General features: G+C 41.7%; 3 protein-coding genes across 8 annotated transcripts in view; 1 reads left to right on the plus strand and 2 right to left on the minus strand.

Annotated features, from left to right (window-relative positions):
* Nucleotides 1–6,555, minus strand: part of LOC148413252 (disheveled-associated activator of morphogenesis 1-like) — a 132,518-nt gene extending 125,963 nt beyond the window's left edge. For 2 of the 3 annotated variants that reach the window (XM_088433463.1, XM_088433460.1), the window contains exons 1-2: nt 6,360–6,555; nt 5,177–5,236 (exon numbers count right to left, since the gene is read on the minus strand). The gene's annotated coding sequence lies outside the window, so the exon portion shown is untranslated. The remainder of the gene's footprint in view (nt 1–5,176; nt 5,237–6,359) is intronic. The other variant, XM_088433462.1, reaches the window with a different exon arrangement.
* On the minus strand, nt 924–15,094 carry LOC148413253 (uncharacterized). The gene is made up of 7 exons (XM_088433679.1): nt 15,025–15,094; nt 11,824–12,636; nt 2,328–2,389; nt 2,229–2,237; nt 1,526–1,670; nt 1,347–1,462; nt 924–1,103 (listed from the first exon to the last, which is right to left on the minus strand). Exons 1-7 carry the CDS (start codon nt 15,092–15,094, stop codon nt 924–926), a joined length of 1,395 nt encoding a protein of 464 aa, XP_088289805.1.
* Nucleotides 14,997–15,820, plus strand: part of jkamp (jnk1/mapk8 associated membrane protein) — a 42,994-nt gene continuing 42,170 nt past the window's right edge. For 2 of the 4 annotated variants that reach the window (XM_088432422.1, XM_088432421.1), the window contains exon 1: nt 15,114–15,458. The gene's annotated coding sequence lies outside the window, so the exon portion shown is untranslated. Of the gene's footprint in view, nt 15,063–15,111; nt 15,459–15,820 lie in introns of those variants that run through there. The other 2 variants (XM_088432423.1, XM_088432425.1) reach the window with 2 other exon arrangements.

Here is a 15,820-nt window from a genome sequence, read left to right on the forward strand (position 1 = left end):
CCCCTTTTTTACAAGGACAGGCAACGTGTGAGCCCACAAAGTTTGTGGGTGAGGCCTCATTTAATGATAAGAATTCATTTGGTTTTAGCCAGGTTTCGCAGAGACCAAGCACTTTAAGATTGTGATCCGTACTAAGATCATTTACAAAAAAGGGCTTTTGAGGAGAGTGACCTAACATTTGCGAAGCTGAATTTAAACTGGGAACTTTTCTTAATTGTCTTAATATTCGTAGAACTAATACTAATAAGATTTTGATGGCTGGGGCTTGGTTTGTATTTTGAGTAATTAAAGCCTCGTCGTAATGTTAGTAATGTAGGAATTCATTTGTTGACGGCTACAACACTTGTAATAATATTAATATTCCACCCAGGTACTATGTCACTAATCTGACCGGTTAAGGAGGCATGGCTACTTTGCTTAATCAACACCACCTCAGCAGAAATCTTATCAATAGGGGTTTCAGCATTAGGTATTGAAACAGTGTGTGGATTGCAGTGACCTAGACTAAGTATACTATGTGTGTTGTAGCAGTCCAGCCTAGTGCCAGTTAACTCTAGCCTTAATGACTCCACACCCGTAGTGCGCCTGACTCAATCAGAGCAGCAGCTCAGCAATGGGTTGGGCCCCTCAGAGGCCACACACACACAGGCGAAGCCGATGAGGGTCGGGATGCCAAACCATTGAAGATGGGCTTAAGCGACCAACAGCAGCCTGATAGACCTAGTACCCTCCTGATGATTGATGTGGAAAACTGTCGAGGAATCGACCGACCGTACAAGGACGTGCCGATCCCGAAGGAATGGCAGGAAGTGGATGAGTGGCAGATGCACAGCCCAAAGTTCCAGGACATTCATCTGGTCTGCGGTGTCCACCGACGAGCAATGCTCCTGATCGAACCTGTGATGCCAAACAGCACCCCAGCCTTAGAGACTGCCACCCGTGGATACCACTTCCCAGCGAGACGGCACCACTCCAGGCTGAACGCCCTCGGCCACAAAAGCATGCCGGCACCACGGGGACAATGCAAGAAGACAGCAACAAGACACCCGTAAGCACCAGTACCGATGTCTCTTGGCATCCAAGTGGGAGCCATTCAACCACATCTGTAGGGGACGAAGGTGTAAGAGCTCCAGAGGAACCACCGCAGCGAGAGAAGTCAACTTGCCCAGTAGGCGTAAAAAATGTCCGAAAGGGAAGCGCCTATTTAGGTGAAAACCCTCCAGGACATAAAAAACGTCGTCTACTTGCTGAAGTGAAGGGCGGCATAGCATAGCCATGGAGTCCAGCGACACACCAATAAAGGTGGTGTGTTGTGAAGGAACCAGAGCAGACTTTGCCAAGTTCACCCTGATCCCCCAGCGAGACACGTGACGAAGCAGCATGGTAGTGTCCCTGATCACCTGAGCACAAGACTGCGCGCAGTCTACCATCAGGGACTCGAACACCAGAGCAAAATCCACCACTGGGATGAACACCACTCACAGCAGGCATGCGCGCTGAAGAGCGAGCGTCCACAGCAGCATACCTTCTGGGGAGACGCGGTAATGAGGCACAGAGGCGGGAAAACGAGGAGGACCAGAAATTTGCTGAAGCTCTGTCATGGTCGGAGAGCTGCAGACGGGCTTCACGGACGCTTGGTGAACGTTCCAGTGCCTCCACTGCACCAGAACCTAAAAACGTCCCAGGGACAACAAGAAAGTCCCACAGAGTACGCTTGGAGGACTCAGTCAAAGAGGACTGAGACAACCACAAAAGGTGGTCCCGTGGTCCCTTGTCATAAGGGCAAAAGCATGTAGACATGCCTTGCCAAACGACAAAATCGACTCAGTATCACCTTTTCGCGCCACAGCCGTGGCTGCAAACAACAGGTGCGAGAAAGAGTTGCCAATGCGAGCTGAGCACACACAAGCAATTAAGGCTCTTGTAACCAGTTCGGCCGCCATGCGACATTGTACTTTAGGACAACGAGGTGTCATCCAAGCGAAGAGCAAGGAAGTGACATCCTCCTCCACAGCAGGCATGCGATCTAACCCAACGTTAGCAGCATCCTGCAATGCCGCCAACATACACCCCTCAGAAGTAAGGCGGGCAAAAGCACTTGTATCGGCCCAACAGGACTGCAATAAATCTAAATAATGCCCACACTGTGGAACAATGAAGGCAGCAAAAGGGTGGCCACGTCGGAAAAAGGAATTCGTCCGAGGAGACTGGGGACAAGGAACGTCCACCTGAAGCTCCTGCAAAGAAGCGCGGAAAAGGGACATAAGTGAATCCGCATCACCCAATACAGTCAGGGATGAGCCCCTTTCAGAAGGAGGGGAACCTACAGTGGAGTCCCTAGGATCGATGGCGATGGCGGCACAGGCGGAAATGGGGCGAGGGCGGATAACTGACGCAGCCGCGACACCAAAAGCTGGCGGATGACTAGACACACAAACAGCTGCGGAAACTTCACAGCCAGACAAAAACAAACCACAACTTTATGGCGAGCACGCACACGTCAGGCCATGAACACCATGAAAGGCACCCACGACCAAGTGTTAACGCCAGAGTAGCGAACAACAACAAACGGCGAATGTCACATAAGAAAAAAAACGCACTGAAAACACACAAAACACCGCAACTCATTCTGTGAAACAAAGCCACAGCAAACGTTGCGCAAACCAAACGAGGATAAAACAACACAAATGTCGCAGCCACCGAAGGGTGGAGAGTAAACCGCAACCCCGATTGACACAGTCAACGGGTACAAGTGACGAATGGAAATGAATATACAAACCTCAAAAAGTGCTGTACTCATATGGCATGCAAACCAACGCGCGAGAAGGTTCAGAGAGACAGACTAACGGGTGATGCTGCCTTATATATGTCCCCAGTGTCATATACATCAGTGGTCCCCCAACATTGTGATCACCACGGAACGGTCAACGCCATAGATTTATTTTGCGGACTGGGGGGTCTCTAAAAACCACATCATCCTTCTCACTATGTATGTAAGATCAACAGTGGCCAGAGGCCAACGGTCAACGCCTTAGATTAGGTGGCGCCAAAAAAAAAAATCAAACACAAACGTATGAACTGGAATTATGCTACATGCACACCGAACGTGAAAATTCGCGTTGCTACGCTCATTCGCGGGGCTTTCTGTCGCTATTGTACTTTTTGTCCACTTTTTTGTCGCGTGAGGAGAGGGGAGGGGAGTGGAGCGAGCTTGCTGTGCACTTTACGGTACATCCGGAAAGAAGAGCATTGCTGAGAACTTTCACTTTTCTGGGATGTGACTGAGCCAATATTTTCACCGACAGCACCTTTACTCTTCTTTTTTTTTGTTACACTGCATGTCCATCGCTTTGCGGCAATACTCGCCTGTCAAAAAATAAAAGTTTCAATGTCGCAATCAAGTGGCCGAGACCGTGCTAAATATTGTGCTGACAATGCTGCGCTATCGTTAGCTTAGCACAGTAACTGCGGTTCAACAGCTGTTAAGTGAAGAAAACGCTGCACATACCAGTTGTCCAAAGTTCTCGCTTCTGCCTTTCTACAAGCCAGGTGAGAGCTCTTGCTTGACTTTGTTTTGTATTGAAAGCTCAGGTGGCCGTGTTGGATCGCTCCCGGTGACCGCAAAGTGGCCGCCATGATTCATTCCTGCCCCGTGTGAGTCGTTGAATGTTCCCGAAGTTGATTGGCTGTCGCTTCTCGTAGCCGTTCGCTACATTAAGGACGAGGCGAACACTTGAAGACGGCTGCCATCACGTTTGGCAATTAAGCTAAGCGAGTTGTTATGGCTTGTCATAAAACGATCGTCCATATGGAAGCTGCTTTAACAATCTGGATTGCCTTCTGCCGACCAAGGAAATAGTGACGCATCAGGAGCAACTGGTGGTTCAGTGTCTTGCCTAAGCACACTTAGATATGGTCTTGCTGGTCAGGGCCTTGAACCCATGGCCTTTCGACTGGGAGATGACCACTCTACCACTGAGCCATACCGTCCCAAATGTAATGGGAAAAATAATCTGCGATGTGGTGAATCCGCGTGATAGAAAAAAAAAATCTGCGATAGTGGAACCGCCAAGTTGCGAGGGTTCACTATACTGTACTAGCTGTCAATTGAGACCCATTTTGGAAAATCCAATTGGCAAAAATTCGAATAAATTGGGTTTGAAATTAACAAAAATTCTATTTGGGCTGCTAAATCAATACTCACTTCGAGTGATTCTGGTACTTTTGTACAGTTTTTTTTTCCTTGCAAAAATAAAAACTGTAAGGCTGTTGTAGGTGTTTTGACAGGTCTGTTGTAGTATGTGCTCGGATCTAAGTTTTATTTCAATGGTTTGCACTCAACATGTTTTTGCCATTATTATTTACTGCATTATTTAATTTAATTGTGTGAAGGTGAAAAATCCCATTGACTCAACATTTGATGATTTTACTTTTCATATTTACAGCTTAATCTTTTCATATTTTCAATATTTAGCTCATTCATCTCGCCCTAGGTATTATTCCCATCATTCCAGTAATTCATACATTCCACTATTTTCCCATAGTTCCATATTTTTCACCCTTTAATATTTCACAATTAATTTTCAATGGAATGATTCCCCATTCATTCCCAATGGGAGATTTAACATTTCACATTTTGAGCTTTCCCATTTCACAGTCATAATATTTAACTTTTTCATTTCACCTCATGGATCGTTCTTATCATTCCAATAATCTATGTTCTCACTTCAATATTCTATTCTTCATATTCAATGGTAGATTTAACATTTCACATTTTGAGCTTTCCCATTACACATTCTCAATATTTAAGTCATTTCTATCACTCCAATAATTCATAAATACCAATATTTTCCCATAATTCCATGTTTTCACCTATAATAATTCATAATTCATTCCCAATGGCATATTTAACATTTCACATTTTAAGGTTTCCCATTTCACATATATACATCATACAATTACATTGGGCCCCCGTGTTACGAACTTAATCCGTTCAGCGGCTAGTCTCGTAACTCGAATTGCTCGTATGACGGGCAATCCAAACCTATGTCAATTAGTGAATGCGGTAATTAGGTAAAAACATCACGACTTTTTACACATATTCAAAATTTGTACCATAATCTACTGTACAGTTACATTAAATAACATAAATATACAAAGGAAAAATGACATTTACCTTTGGGGCGACGTGACTTGAGCTGGTGGTGAGCAGAGGCGGAGGGGAGCAGAGACGAACCTGCAAAGTTTATTTATTGTTTTTCTTAAACGAGAACATATCGCCGACGATTTCTTTCTCTTTAATCCATAATAGAAGAAGCCTCCCCATTTTGTTGTTGACCGAGGTCCGTCCCCTGGCAAGGAAAGTCTTAGCCCTTAGAAGATTGCCGAGCGGTTACGGCCATACTCACTAGCAAGGTCAACTATGCGTCCTTCGTATTTTTTTATTATCTCCTGCTTTGTTTCTATTGTCATGATCCTCTTACTTCTTCCTTTACCGCCACTTGCAATTTTAGAAGCCATGTCTAACAGATAAAGTTTGCAAAGTCTTCTCAACACACCGACCAGCAGTCCCATCAAGCTAGATGAAGGCGTTCTGCCACTAGCATATCGGCATTTCTGTGATTTACGTGACGCTGGCCAATAGCATATCTGCATCTCCGTGACTGAAACCGTGACTGTGACCTTAATCAACCAATAGCATATCGGCATCTCCGTGACTGAGACCGTGACTGTGACCTTAATCGACCAATAGCATAACGGCATTTCCGTGACTTTTCCATTTCCTTTTCCCAAAATTCAAAATTTTCTCACAGTTCCACTTTTTCAGTTTTTCCCTTGTATCTTCTACATTATTTATCCTATTCAAACCATTCCAACTTTGTAATATTCCAAATATGTCACAGATTCAAGCCACTCAAACATTCCACATCATTCCACCATTCAACACATCTCCCCTCAGCTTTTTTGCCTTCACATGCAAATTCTTCAGGAATTGCACATTTTCTAATTTATTATTATTAATTTTAAGTATCAAGCCTTGTTCATACAGTATATTTTGCTTGTTTAAAAAAGTGCAATAAATAGACATGTTTGACCAAACATGGTGAATAATCGTGATTAATAATTGTGATCGCAATATTGACCCAAATAATCATGATTATTGTTTAGGCGTAATTGTGCAGCCCTACTTGTATTTATAATTTTTTAAATTTCATAATATTTAGCCTGGGTCTAGCTCTCACAGAATCAGGTTTTTCTGTGTGATAAGAAGAGAGATATGTGTTTTATTTACGTGTAGACAAGGCTGGTAGACTAGGTTAACTGATGCCAGCTACGAAGTTCAATCTTTAATTCCTTACCTTTTGTGGACTCAGACTTGCTTCTGTGTTCTGCAGGGTGATTCTATATTTAGGTCTGGCATTCACAGTGCAAATCAGGTGTCAGATGATGTTACTGCTATAGTCCACTATCATTAAAACTTTTCAGAAAATATTGATCACTGATAACTTCCCAAAACTGAAGCATTTGTTGTCTTTGAATTTGTTGTTTAAAATGAAGTCAGGGCATCAAAGGAGATGCAATTCACTCAAAGGTGGTCTATAATCCTGGCTAAACAGGCAAATCCATAGTTTGAGGCAAATTCAAACCATGATGTAAAAAAGCAAATGTTGACAGAGTATCTAAAGCAATTTAATTTATTGTTTGAATAAAAAATTAAATCCATAGATGGTAGAAATTCCTCCAGAGCCACTGTTTTTTTTCTAATGTTGTAGGACTACCTTGGTGTCCAAGAAAAACACAATTCCTCTCCACAGGTTCACACAAGGTACTGTCTTTAGCAATAGTTCTATCTTTTTCAAATGAAAGTATCTTTGAGCAAAGTTAGCTGCACTGTTTCTTTCACGAACATTAAGAGAAACTAACAGAACTGACAGGTTGACCGTGCACACTAATATACAGAGAGCAAAAAACACACATGACAGCATTCCTGGTTGAGACAGTCACACCCTGACCACACCCACTATTTGTGTGTGTGTGTGTGTGTGTGTGTGTTTCTGCATGCACGTGCATCCGTGCGCACTCACATGTGCACCCATGTGTGATCAAATGCAGGGAGAGAAGCTTATTCGAGTGCTTCTCAGCTTAGATCACGATTCTTATATTGCAGACCTCACACAATAATTAAAAAATACATTATTTTAATGTATCAATGATATAAGCAAATTGGCATTCATCCTACTTACCTACTTACCTACTTACCTACATAATAGAGTAGAGACAGTATCACACCCTTATTTTTTTCCATTTAAAATTATATTAATCATTTGAGCAATGAGCAACTTTACATGAGGTAAAGATTGCAGAGAATACGTATTGATTATGCTTAACAAGCTCAGAATAAGCTCAATTGCCACACACACCAAGGTAACAGTCACCATAAAACAGTGTGCCCCAGTACATTAAATATCATGAATGCCAAATTAATTTACACTCAGAGACCGCATGGAGGAAAATCAATATTCAAGTGGGCAGGACAGGTAAAATCATGCTATATATCTCATAAACAATTCATGTATTTTAAATGTAGACTTTTGCTCAGCACAATGGCATGGTCCTCACTTACCCAGGTTGGGGGTTACTGCCCCAAATAGCATCCCAACTTTTCAAATTTAATAAATGATTTTTTTAAATGTTTTATTTTTATTAAATGTGAAAGGTCTTCATGCTATACATATTATTTAAGACAAATATTACTGGAGTACACATATTTACTTCAATCTTAAATGATTAAACCTTATACACTGTACAGTAAGTGAGCAGTTATTTCCTTTGAAGTCTCACGCAACTGCGGTCATATTAGCAGCGACCCAGACGTTGAATTAAAGTAAATTCTGTACAAGATCAAACATGATAGCACTGGAGAGTTTACACTTGAAATACCATTTTATTTAAAATGAAATCTAGGTAAGAGATTTCCAACAGTTTGATGAACGTCTGAACGTCGTGAGGACCCGAGCTTGAGGACGACACGGATACCACCCCGCCGGGGTGAGCAGATTTTTTTGTTTATTTGTTTTTTTTTTTTTTTTTTTTTTAACTTTTCAATCATATTTATATAAAATAAAGTTAAATTACTGGTAACTTCCTTTTGGGTCCCCTATGTATAAAAAATAAAGCATTTTTCCTTCAGTTGCATGAAACAAATTTTAATTTTCTATGATCTTTTTTCCATATGTTCAAAAAATGCATATTTTGTATATAAGACATAATACATCAACAATTTATACAACAAAAGACAAATGTACATAGGAAGGAAAATGCCTCAATCAAAATCTGTAGTTGTACAGCTTCTTTGCAAGGAGTGCAATGAACTGCAAAGATGTGACCCGAATAAAACAGTACCTAATGTCTTATTCTGGACACTGGTTGTCACCTCAAATATATTGGTGCTATGTAACAGCTGAGCTGTATTTACAAGTACATTTAAAAAGCAAAACATGATTGATTGTTTAGAATCCATCAGGGACCAAAGTTGAATGTTTCTAATGGCCCAGATGACAACCCCCACCCATTGGGAAACTCTTCAGGGTGATTTTACCTACCCTGAGCAATAGCATGAATGCATAATGTGTACTTGTATGGAATTTATACTTGTATGGAGACTGAATTAATTTTTAGTTGTTAATAAATAACTTGTATCTGTAGTATATGGAATTCCATTAAAAATAGACATTTATATCTGTAGAAACAATAATTTGTACCTGTAAAACTTAATATTGTATCTGCAGCAAAATTGGCTGGGGGGGGGGGGGGTCTGCGGCCCGGTACTGGTCCGTGGATCAACTGTTACCAGGCTGCACCCGAAGTAATGTTTTGGAACTGATTTACTTTAAGAGTTCACTCATTTGTTCTTTGTTTGGCTTGATCTTTGGTTTTAAGCGCCACTTCTAGCCACTGCTGATATTACATAGTGAGAAGGACGATATAGTTTTAAGAGCAGTCAGTCGGTGACTGAGAATTTCAAGAATTATCTTGGAGCATTCCAGTTTTCGCTTGTATTTTTCAATTTTTCCTCATATTAAGAGGCAAAAATGTTACTTGTAAAGCGTGTATTTTGTGTACAGAAGCACTCATATATAGGGGTTTCACTGTAAACTGGTGCACCAAATTTACCTCCATAGATTCACGTGGTCCAAAAATATTTTTAGAATAATGTTGTTCAGGGGTCACTAATGCATTACCCGCAGGCACCAGGCAGCCCCACATGAACAAGTGATAGAACATAGTGATTATGTAGTTTTACAAACAATTATTAGATTTACATTGGATACTGTATTCCACTTGATTTACTTATTTACAACAGCTTCTCTTAATTTTTGTGAGAATTCATGATCGGTGTCTTCACTTAAAAGAATATAATGTGCGGCACAGAACAAATTGACAGATGATGATTCATTTTTTCAGAAGTGTGTATCAAACTTAGACCCCTTCATATTACTCAGTATCAAAGAATTAGCTCTGTTTCAAAATGGTTGGTGATCCCTGCTAAAGTTGATGTTTCCAGTCATATACTATTTATATGACTTTATATACTGTTTATATTTCACATTTTTTAATCAATCAATCAATCAAATTTTATTTATATAGCCTAAAGGAATCTAAGAGTTTGAGCTTAAAGTAGTTCATTAGATGTTGCTACATTCTGTGTATGAGAGTGTGAGACTGTAAAGTGAACAAAACAATATGGGGTGCAAGGGAGTGTAAGAATGGAATGTTTCAGAGCAAGCGGTGCTAGTCGCGGGGACGAGATGACCTTGGCACCTGGTGAAAAACAACTTTGAGGAAAACTACAACCAGGAGGAGTAAGCAAGCAATTCTGCAGGGGAAGAAAGACCAATGAGAGCAAGCTAAAGTTAACAACAGTATACACATAGCCAATAAAATAATGCCAGGATGCCTTTGTTGATGTGCCATTTGCATATTGTGTAGTATAACTCGTTGCTGGGCAACTGGGATGAGAGTACGTCTGCTGGTGGCAACAGCGGTGTACAGGGCTGTATTGAGAGGGACCCGAGACCCAGGTGCTTGTATTAGATCTGCGTGTTAGGAATAAATCCACTCGTGTGTGAAAATGCCGGCTTCCTGATACCTTTCTATTGCAGAACGAGCGCGCAAATTGTTGGATGAGTGGCAGTTGGGTAAGGTCACAAATTGGAGTCAGATTACTAACTTGAGTTCATGTTGAATTAGAAATAAAATTCCAACAAGCCCTAAATCACCGAAGTCTCAAAGGGCTTCACAGATGAAAAGAAGTTGTACAGAGACATCTTTTCAGTATAAGGTACACAACAGCATCCCCTGTCAAAGCTCCCAGAAGGGGAAGGAAAAACTCAAAAACCCCAGTTTGGGGAAAATCAGAAACCTCCAGAAGGGACCACAGGTGGGAGGAGCCCCCTTCCAGGCCCACAGGTTGAAGTGGATGCTGCATGTATATGCCAGCAGCAAAGCCATTGGGCAGGAACCATCCCACATTCCAGCCAGGTGGACCGCAGACGGCCGAACTCCTAACCCGTGATTGTCGACCAGTGCAGGACCCAATGGAGGTGGTCAAGTCAACCCTCACCATCAAGCTAGCCCCCTCTCCCGGCCGGAAGAGGGGGGCAGGAAAAAAGAAAGAAGAAGAAAGCTGCAGACAGGCTCAATTAACTAAATGCTTTTGCATATAAATGTGTTTTTAGTCGGGATTTAAAGATTTCTACTGAGGTGGCTGCGCGAACTTCCATAGGTAGGGCATTCCATAGTACTGTCGCGCGAATGGAAAATGCCCTTGATCCCGCAGACTTCTTTTTAGCCCGTGGGGTCGATAGCAAACCGGCATTTTGTGATCGAAGTTGTCGGGACGGAACATATGGCGATACTAAGTCGACGAGATAGGAAGGAGCTAGACCGTGTAAAATGTTATAGGTAATTAACAGCACCTTATAATCACATCTCACGTGTATTGGAAGCCAAAGTAGGTCAGCTAGAATCGGAGTAATATGATTGAATTTTCTCGTCCTTGTCAATAGTCTCGCTGCTGCATTCTGTACACACTGCAGGCTTTTAATGTAGGACATGGGAAGTCCAGAAAACAAAATGTTACAATAGTCTAGGCGCGACGTTACAAATGCATGAATTAATGTTTCTGCATTGCTAAGAGAAAGAATAGGGCAAATTTTAGCTATATTGCGGAGGTGAAAAAAACGCCGTTCTTGTCATGTTATTAATATGTGTTCGAAAGGAGAGAGTTGAGTCAAATATCACGCCGAGATTTTTTGCAGAACTACTTTGGGAAATAATACAGTTTTCTATGTTCAGCGTGGTATTCTTGAGCAAGTGCTGATGATGAGCAGGGCCAATAAATAACATCTCAGTTTTATTAGGGTTGAGAAGCAGAAAATTGGAAGACATCCATTGTTTAATCTCGGCAAGGCAAGCCTCCAAGTTTACTGCACTTGCACGGATCCGTTATTTCTAAGGGCATATAGAGTTGGGTATCATCAGCATTAACCAGGTGTGTAAGACACTCCAGGGATACTAAATCAAACAGGGACAGGATAACCAGACTTTCTTGAACCTGATTATCTGAACAAGCATCAACAATCACAGCCGAAGGGGTAAAAGGCGCGGCCTTTTTTATTTCGTCTCTTGTTAGCTGAATCCGCTGAATAAAGAATTGCATTAAATCGTGTGCTGAATGGAGGGAACTATGATTAACCTTCTGCTGTTGTGTTAGCTGTGCTACCATCTCAAATAAATATTTTGGGTTGTTTTTATAAAGACTAATCATTTTGGAAAAGTAATTTGTTTTTGCTAACCTAAGAGCCTCTTTATATTTCAGCAAGCTATCGCACCAGGCCTGACGGAAAACCTCGAGTTTAGTTGTTCGCCATTTACGCTCAAGTTGTCTACTTAACAATTTACACGTACGCGTTTCATCCGTAAACCACGGAGTGTGCCGCTTAGGACGAGTTTTAAGTTTCAGCGGCGCAATAGAGTTTAGGGAATTTAAAAGAACCGTATTAAAATCATTCGCGAGCTTATCGACTGAACCAGTGAAAGACGGAAAGGCAGCTGTTGCGGAAGGCAGTAATTCAGAAAGTGCAGCAGTGGTTGAAGAGTTAATATCACAGCTCTTAAAGCCTTGGTTGTGGACAATAAGACCACACTGAGATAGGACTTCAAATGTTATAAGATAATGATCAGATATAGTGTTAGTATGCGGCAGAATTGTGACATTTGAGGCAGTTAGGCCGTGGGTTAACACTAAGTCTAAGATATTACCATTCCGGTGTGTTGCTGCTTTTATTATTTGTGTAAAACCAAATGCATCGATTATTGCTTGAAAAGCTACAGTAAGTGGCTCCAAAGGGGAGTTCATATGAATATTGAAGTCACCCATAATTAATATATTATCTGTGTGAGGTATTAAGTCAGCCATAAGTTCAGGGAATTCATCTAAGAATCCAGAGTATGGACCGGGAGGACGGTAAATAACTACCACATAGAATGGTGGTGAGGAGCTCGATCGCATAACAAGAGCCTCAAATGTCTTGAAGGTGTGACTAGTGCTCGTGCTAAGCCTAAAATCAGATTCTGAAATTAGGGCAACACCCCCCCCCCCCCCTTTTTTTTTACAAGGACGGGCAACATGTGAGCCCACAAAGTTTTCAGCACCCCAGGGGTCCCCCAATCGAGTCCCATCAAAATCTGATGTGGCATCTCAAAAATAGAGACCCCTGAAAATGACACTTTCAACTGTCAATTTATCACATATTTTTTAAAAAAAATCATTCAAAAAAAACCTCTAGCTATCGTAAAAAAATACTAAAAAAAATTATTTAGCTATTGTTTGGGACTCGGTTGGGGGACCCCTGGGGCACTCTAGTATACTTCAGACCAGGTCTGACCAGACCAGGTTAAGATAGCTAAAGAATTTTTTTTAGTATTATTTCAAATATGTTATAAATTTAAAGTTGAAAGTGTCATTTTCAGGGTTCACTTATTTTGAAATGCCACATCAGATTTTGTTGGGACTCGATTAGGGGACCCCTGGGGTGCTGTAGTATCCCCCAGACCAGGTGTGTTGTTACGATTGCTAAAGATGTTTTTTTTTTAAATAGGTGATATATTGACAGTTGAATGCCTCATTTTCAGGGGTCACTTATTATGAAATGTTACATCAGATTTTGATGGAACCCAACTGGGGGACCCCTGGGGTGCTCAAGTATCCCCCAGACCAGGTCTGGTTTTACAATAGCTTTTTAAAAATTATTTTTAGTATTTTTTAAAATATGTGATATATTGACAGTAGAATGTGTCATTTTCAGGGGTCCCCTAAAAGGGTCTCATCAAAATCTGATGTGGCATTTTAAAATAAGCGACCCCTTAAAATGATGCATTCAACTGTCAAAATATCACATAATTTAAAAAGTCATTAACAAAAATCTTTAGCTATTGTACCATCTACCTGGTCTGGGGAATACGAGAGCAAACCAGGGGTCCCCCAACCAGGTCCCATCAAAATATATTTGCCATTTCAAAATGGGGGACCCCTGAAAATGACATGGGTGCTTTAGTATCCCCCATGGCAGGTCTGGTGGTACGACAGCTAAAGAACTTTTTTTTAATGATTTTTTTTTTTTTAATTTGTGATATTTTGACAGTGTGATGTGTCTTTTTCAAAGGGTCAATCATTTTGAAGTGCCGCAACAAATTTTGATGAGACACGATCTGGGGACCCCTGGGGTGCTCTATTATCTCTCAGAACAGGTGTGGTGTTCCAATAGCTTGTCACAGTTCACCAGTTCAGCCACCTCACTTCCAGCTTCACTACACCCGCTCAGCCCTCCTGCTAATCAGCCTCGAACACTAACACCTGCAACCACCTACCCGCTCAGTATAAAGCCCGGTCACTTCCCTCCACAACCCGCCAGATCGTCTCTATGCGCTACGCCGAGCTTTCCAGCAATTCCTCCTACCAGCCTGCCTGTTGTCCGACCCTGTTTGTCCTTGACCACCCGAATGCCTGCCGAATAGACTGGATCCTTGGTATTTCGACCCTGCCTGCCTCTGACCACCCGCTAGCCTGCCGTCTTAACCTTTCTGCCCGAGTCCCCCTCCTGTCGCTCCCTTTGCCCGACCCCCAGCCAAACCCCAGCTCTCCTGACTCCGGAACCCCCCAGACCTCTGTGCCCCGCACCCGTCAGCTCCCACGACTACCTGCACCTTCTGTTCAATAAACGCTCTGCCAGTGCCCTTACCATTGCGTGCGTGCTCTTGGGTCCTCTCTCCTCCCGCCGTAACATAGCTAAAGAATTTATTTGTTTTTATGATTATTTTAACATATTTAATAAATTGACAGTTGAATGAGGCATTTTCAGGAGTCACTAATTTTTGTCACATATTTGATGGGATCCAGTTTGGGGGACCCCTGGAGTTGTGCAGTGTCTCTCAAGACTAGTTTTATAATACGATAGTGAAAGAAAATAAATAAATACATAAATAAGTAAAAAAAAAAATCAGGTCCCATGACAGTAAAATATCGATGATTTAGGGAACTAGATCTTTTTTTTTCTACTTTTAAGGCCAGATTTGTGAGGAGACAGCATTTCCGAGAGACCTGTACTTAGTAAGGCTTCTCCAGGATTCATCTATTGTTGAGATATTATTGGGATCCTTTTTAGTGATAAAAGCAAATAAAAAGAATTATTTGAAACTCTTTAATTTATTTCGTCCAAAGATTGAAATTATTGTTAACGTTTTTTTCATAAGTCGATATATTGCGATACAACATACACATTCATTAGTCTTTTTTAACCCGACGTTTCACGTCCATGTTGGCAAAGCGGATATCTTTTACTTTGAAAGTGTCGAACACCTCTCGTTGACTTCCCTTTACCGTAAATGCTGACTAAATAAAATGTGATGTACGGCTCATTTGACTTCCTTTCCGCGAGAGTGGGACGGCTTGACGGCTGGTACCTGTCCTTGGTGACTGCGCGCAATAGGCAGATTCTACGGTGATGTCGCCGCCATATTGGTCGTGACACATTGGTGCTATGGGACTTTTCTATTGTACATAAAGTATTGATTTATATATTTAGTTTTTTTTTTGCTATTACTATGTAGTACGTGTGTGTGTGTGGAGAGAGGCGGGGGCGTCTGCATGTTGTTCACTATGAAGAGAGCACGTAATACGTTCAGTCCACTTGCATGCAATTGCTTGTGGCCGAACTTCCACATCTAAGATGGCGTATGTGCTGACGTATGGAATCGTTAGTAAAATTTCGCTCTAGGCGGTGCCTCTGTGACGTGTAAATGTCCGTGGACAGTGGGTGAAAACAGTTTCCGCTGCGGAAGTCTCAAAAACGTTTTTTTTTTCATCAACGGATGCGTTGGACAGTTTGCTGAAATAGGTTCGTATTGATTCCCACATCACCAGTCAAAATATTACCACAAAAATGTATACGTTTTGATCAGAACCTATCTTTACGATTTAGTTTATTATCATCTAAATAACAGTGCTTGCTGTGCTGTAACTATAACTCCGGTGTCACAGTTCTTCAACTGGCTCCCAGATTAACTGGCTCCCGATTGTAGATGTAGGTCTATTGTTAAAATATTTTTGTTTCCTGACTGCAGATTCGTCACAAGCCACATGAACATTGTTCAACTGCTAGCACAGATTCCATAACGCAAAATGAATACTTTTAGACTGAAACAAGTCAACCTGGTGCCTAGTCGGTAGACATGAATACAACTTGCTCCTGGGAAGCAA

Source organism: Hippichthys cyanospilos, chromosome 14 (genome assembly GCF_059441005.1).
Source record: "Hippichthys cyanospilos isolate Australia breed blue-spotted pipefish chromosome 14, RoL_Hcya_1.0, whole genome shotgun sequence".
In the NCBI taxonomy this organism is placed as follows: domain Eukaryota; kingdom Metazoa; phylum Chordata; class Actinopteri; order Syngnathiformes; family Syngnathidae; genus Hippichthys; species Hippichthys cyanospilos.